Here is a 6,077-nt window from a genome sequence, read left to right on the forward strand (position 1 = left end):
CAGTGAAATTAACTACAATGTGGGCTTTATTTAACTTTACAGAATTAGAAATTAACCATTCTCTTTCAGGTTTAGCCAGACCAATCAGCAAAGTAACTGAAAAGCTGAAAATACCAATCAACGTGCCAGAGACAAAACCAAAGGACATGAACCTGACACATCAGCACTGCTGGTTTGCCTTCAATATGGTAACCATCTGAAAGAGGCACTGGAGCCAAAACAGCAAAAAACAATCACAAATAAAACGTCAAAAGCAATTATTTTGGTAAGTCTGTGGCTCTGGAGGTAAGGCAGGTCATCAGCTTATCAAATCAGTGTGTGAATGAGAGGGAAGCAAAAAGATTTCTACCATCTGGAGGCCTAGAATACATTTAAGATTAACTTCCTCAGTCATCCACTACAGCACTTAAAAAAGGGATACAGGCAGTTTCTTTCTAAACACCAAATTGATCTGCAATGCTGTTTTGTTTTAAGCGAGACAGATGACTTGAACCTGCTCACAATGTGAGGTTTCACCAGATAAAAAGCCTCAGTTCTGGCCTAAATCAAGAGAAGATGGGTTGTTGCTGAAGTAGGTTCAGCCATGTCAGTATCATTAGGGTTGAATATCATTTAGTTGTTTATTTCCAATAACAGTGCTAAAGCAATACTTTTAAAATGATACCATGGCCTAAACTGTATATAAATCCATATTTTAAGATGAAAAAAGGGGGAAAGGCAATAGTCAACATTTAAAAAGTACTTATTTAATTTGAACTAAAACTTAAGCAACATTCTTTTTAAACAGAACCCCCCCCCCCCCCCCACTATGAACAATTTCACACAGAAAAAAACATATCCATCTTTTTCTACTAACTACTCTACCCTCTGCGCTCAAATAAATCTTCTAAACCCTCTAATTACATATTTTTAGACTTCTAAATGTGTGATGATCCATCTATAACTTGCAAATTTCCCTACAAACTATATTTGTTTCTTTACTTTTTATCAAAAAAGTATTAAATCATTAAGTTAAATAAAGTTAAAAAAGTCGGTAAACTTTTTTTCTATCTCTGTGAATAAGATCAATGATCCACAGAGATGCTGTCACACTGCTCCTGCTGAGCACCAGTCTGTAACAGTCTGGTTTCATAGCAGTGGGTTGTTTGCAGACATTTGTTCCTGATGGCAAAAAAATCTGCATTTAGATTTCGCCCATAAGGTATAAGACGTGTCTGCACCTAATTTCATTACTCTACCCTGAGTATCAGTATAGCCTCTATCTTAATTTCCATCCACTGAAAAATGATAAGAGGACATAACTTATTATCTCTGTGTGCATTTTTCTATACAAGCAGTGTGACTTCATACTAGGGCTGGGCAATTAATCGAAAATTAAATTAAATCGCAATATGGCCTGTCGCAGTTTTCAAATCGCAAAAGGTGCAATATTTCTTTGACCTGAAATCTGTGTCAAAATACCAGTTTAAGACTTCATGATTGCATGACATATGCAATTATTCAGGAGCCATTCATTTTAGAATAGTATAGAAAAAATCCTACCTTCTTTATTTTTGTACTTTTTTCTTATTACATAAAAGAATGAAAAAAAAACTTCAATGCAACAGTTCATATCCAATTTGCAATACAAGTCAGAATTAGAATTAGAAACTCTGACAGACTAAGATGTTTTGTTGTATGAGTTGATGACTGATTTAGTTATTAGAAAATAAAAAATACAAGTCATAAAAAAGAATTAGACACTTTTAAAGAATTGTTCGGCCCTTGTTTAGGAATTAAAGAAAGTTAAGGAATAATTGCATATCAAATATTGGGGAAAAAAATGACAATTAGATTATTTTCCAAAATCTTTCAGCCCTACGTCATACCTTCTGAATTCAGTGTGATCAGTGTAACATTTGGCGTGTTGCTAGAATTTCCACTGTTGGAAACAGAGTCACTGGCCTCTGAGCCGCTCTCTTGGTCTTCCTGGCTCTCTTCAGGACCAGGAACTTTTACTAAGATTGTGTTCTGCCGCCTCCTGGACACACTTAAACAAAACAGAATTATGGTTCAGCAGGTCAAACATTAATAGAGATTGGCTGTGGTATAATTTCAGGAATAATCCTGATTCTGTTTAGTCCTACATTTCCTGGAACAAGAGTTGGATCTACAGCAGATCTGATAACCATTAAAAAAAATTAACTCAAGCATTGTTCATCCACTGAGGCACTTTGATAGGACAGATTTTTGCCTTTAGACTATGTAGTGCGAAAATGTACCACTCACTTGCTGAGCAAATTCTCCAGAGGGGTGTCTTCTTGGCTAGCACTCTTTGACTGTTCACTGCTCACTATCACATTTGTTTCTGGAACAACACTAAAAAAGGTAAACACATCAGTTAACTACCACATGTATGCATGTTATTGCCAGTCTAAAATTTAGACCATAAAAACATTCCTACTAATCTTCTTTGTTAAACTCTAAGCCTGAATTTAGACAGTTTTCAATCAATACAAAAATTATTCTGACAGGCCATCACCTACCATCGCACTTTGTTCCAAGTCTGAGTGGCACCCTGAGGAGACCCTGCAACCATAGGGACCTGGATGGGGCTTTTTGCACAAGGCATCATGCTGTCCAGTTTGCGTCCAAGGGCTTTGCATGTTGCATCCAGAGCTTGTAACTTTGACTCAATTCCCTCTAATCGCTGGCTGATAGATGCAGTGAATGACACCAACAGATTCTAGGAGCAGAGATAAAGTGAGGATATATGTGGGAAATGCATTAATCCATGTAAATAATATGAGGATACAAATGTGAATGTGCTTTTTAGCTTATATATATTACTGAGCTGAAACCTTAATAAAAGATACGTCCTGGTTAATGTTATGATTCTCCAGACCGCTGCTCAACTTTCTTCTTTTCTTGTGAGGCCTTTCCTCATCCTCGTCATGATTGTCCAGCATTTCTGACAGGAAAGAACACACACACATTTAAAGAAACTTGTTACGCATGAGATGCTCCTGCTCCAATACAAGGCACAGGCATTTGTTGAGACTGAGTCCTCGCATTTAACAGCATTTAACTAGATCACATGGGGTCAAAAAAAATTAAGCAGATGTCTAAGTCCAGCAATTTAACACACAATGAGAAAAATACATGGAAAAAAATAAAATATCATGGTAGAAATCTTACCAGTTTGGGCATCCTGATTGAAATCTTCAACAGTTATCTGCACAATCTCATCCAACTCTTGTTCAGACATTGTTCAAAACTGAAAAGGTACAACATGAAAACTTAGTTTTTACTGACAGGTAGCCATAAGGCAACTTATCTTAATGAGCTTGCTGTATTTCAGTATGTATTATGATGAATTTATCAAAACACCAACCATGGGCAGATTTTTAGCCATTACATCCATTTAACATTGATTTTGCATACATATACCAAGGCTGTGTATTGGGTGAATTGTGGCCAAAATGCAGGCGATCACAAATTGCACTGTGAATATATCCATTTTTTTAAGACTCTGATGAGTGACTAAATCTGCAGTGATAATGATGTGCTGCTTATGCTACTCTATAGGTGTTGACAGGATATGAGAAAGGGCTTCGTTTAAGAAGAAACAATACTGTCTCAGGAGCATGATTGCCATCCTCAAGACTTACCATTTGACTGTCGTTATCACTATATTGATAATCATCTCATTGTAGTTATGCCTACAACTTGATGTTGCATATGTGGTCTTTTTTTCCTCCTATGCAGACTGGAAATCCTAAGAAAAACTGCAGGTATACTTTGCATGACATCAGTTATATCCTCTGATCTAGATTTTCTGACACAAAAGTATGTTGTCTGTCTTGTGTCAAGTCAATTACTAAGCATCAAAGCAACCGATGCACCAATGTATATGCATTGGTTATGCAATTATGGGTGTTGATTTCATGATTCTTGGTTGCTCTGTTTTAAGACCAATCAAAACACAACTCTCTGAATGCATGCAATTTGCTGTATATTTGTAACTACAGGACTATGTAATAATCACTTTATTGGTACTTTGTAAGAATGACACTTGATGTAAAGTTCATATTAATATACAGTGAGGTATCTTCAACTTTAGTATGCCAAGATTTTGCAGATTTTTTTCAATAATGTGAATACTGCTAAACACACTTTATATTCCATTTCATTTTAGCACCATGCATTTTCAGCATTATGAAATTTCATATGTTTTTGTGCAGGATGAACCACAACCATAAACAACTCAAATAAGAGTAGTATTGATATGTGAGAAAGACAGCTTGTAAATGCAAAGTAATGCTATGTCGACAATCTGACATGTCGATTCTTCGCAGAAAACCCCATACAGATTTCAATCAACAATGCATGTGGACGTTTCCTTGATGATACGGCAAATAACTTAATTAACAAAAAAAAATCTTTATCCCAGTAAAAGTGAGACAAGAGTGCATGTCTTAGCCATTAGCTAGCCCTATTAGAATCAACTATGCATGGTTTGGCAGGATTGACAAACCTAGCCTCGCGTAATGCTTGTTTGGTGGTAGCCCCTTGGCTTTAACTGTCATATAAATTTCAAAAATCTTGTCAGTCTGCCTCAACACTGTTAGATTCGTGGCCAAATGACGTTATGACCCAGTTAGCAAGACGGCTAACAGTTAGCTTTCAGGGCGGGGGTCTCAAAGTAAATGCAAAATTGAACAAACGTTGACATTTTCTGTAAACTTTTGCGTTGTATTTGTGTAAACTGCTCCAACTGGTCCAAAGTAACGCTAAGCGAAATATCCCACGTTGCATTATAGCTAGTTACCACCCCTTGACTAAAAAAATTAAAGGAAGCTAAAGCTAGCTTGTACTACTTAAGTCGGATTTGGAAGCTTGCGCGCTAACGTTCAAGCAACAGTGCTGAAATTGAGTCGCTCTTTAAGCTAGCCTTGTCGTTAGCATGCTAGTAAGGCCTAAAGGCCGCCGAAACGTATTTCAAAAATCGGAAATTGTTGGAAGAAATAACGATAAAAGGTGGTTTTGAGGGAGCTCCTTTCCCAAAGTGCTGGCACACTACACATGTACCGTGTAAGATTGGGTTATATTACCATGTGAATGATGAATTCTCGTGTTGTTTGTAGAGATTCCGATAACGGCGTCGTTCCTCGCGAGAGATGAGCCTTCGCCTTGGTGTGTTACTCACATGGAGGGTCACCCAGTCATTCAAGGCAGCCAAAACTATCAAAAGCAGTCTTCCAACGGCCCGCATGCAAATCCATAAGACAAAATATAGACAAACTAATTCTGAGAACACGCGTGAACTACTTTATTATTAAAGTTATAAGCTGTTTGGTCAACTAGGCACAATAAAAGGTTAACATAATATTCTTAAAGTGCAGTTTACTAATTTGACGCCACAAAAGCAATAAAACGTGTATGGTAAAGTTTCATTCAAACATATAAATATTTTGGATATCAATGTAGTCTGGGTCCACTTAATTCCACAACTACACCATGAAAATTAGATTTAAAAACCTCTATTGATACCACAGAAAGCCTTATCTTACCTGTACTCCAAGCTAATTTTGAGGTGTAAACTAAATCAGGAAAGCTCAACTCTGTTGGCCAAGTGTGTTTATGCAGACAGGAAATTAAGCTCTTGTTAAATTTACACTCTATGTGCACATTTAATTCCAAACTGATATTAACAATGCTGTAAAATACAAAAGCCCTTACCTGAATGTTTGTCCATCAAGTCAAGATAATTACAGGCACATCGGATGTTGTGTGGGATACAGTATACACTTCTGTTCTAAACAAAAGCATACATCATAATCAAGATTTGATTTAAATATTTACTGATCACAGATTTTAGAAAAAAACATATGTATTACTGTTTAATGTTTGGTAACAGTTAGGACAGATAATAAACAACACAAACTCATACAGTAAAAGTTCTGAAAAAAAAGTTTAAATAAGAAAGCTGATAAAGTATAGATAAGAACATAAACTCAGAATAATTTCAAATTATTTAAAAACAATTGGTGTCTATTTACATTCAGTATTTACATGACATATTTTAAATTTTGATA

At 36.1% G+C, this 6,077-nt stretch overlaps 1 protein-coding gene across 4 annotated transcripts in view; it reads right to left on the minus strand.

The window, feature by feature from the left end:
* The window catches only part of LOC121515253 (BTG3 associated nuclear protein), a 53,953-nt gene extending 48,767 nt beyond the window's left edge, over window positions 1-5,186 (minus strand). For 3 of the 4 annotated variants that reach the window (XM_041795924.1, XM_041795926.1, XM_041795927.1), the window contains exons 1-6: window positions 5,094-5,186; window positions 3,178-3,256; window positions 2,841-2,950; window positions 2,526-2,725; window positions 2,269-2,358; window positions 1,869-2,029 (exon numbers count right to left, since the gene is read on the minus strand). In XM_041795924.1, the coding sequence (XP_041651858.1) occupies window positions 1,869-2,029; window positions 2,269-2,358; window positions 2,526-2,725; window positions 2,841-2,950; window positions 3,178-3,247 (631 nt within the window). In that variant the 5' untranslated portion in view covers window positions 3,248-3,256; window positions 5,094-5,186. The remainder of the gene's footprint in view (window positions 1-1,868; window positions 2,030-2,268; window positions 2,359-2,525; window positions 2,726-2,840; window positions 2,951-3,177; window positions 3,257-5,093) is intronic. The other variant, XM_041795925.1, reaches the window with a different exon arrangement.
* Window positions 5,187-6,077: the final 891 nt, after the last annotated feature.

This window comes from Cheilinus undulatus, linkage group 9, assembly GCF_018320785.1.
Source record: "Cheilinus undulatus linkage group 9, ASM1832078v1, whole genome shotgun sequence".
In the NCBI taxonomy this organism is placed as follows: domain Eukaryota; kingdom Metazoa; phylum Chordata; class Actinopteri; order Labriformes; family Labridae; genus Cheilinus; species Cheilinus undulatus.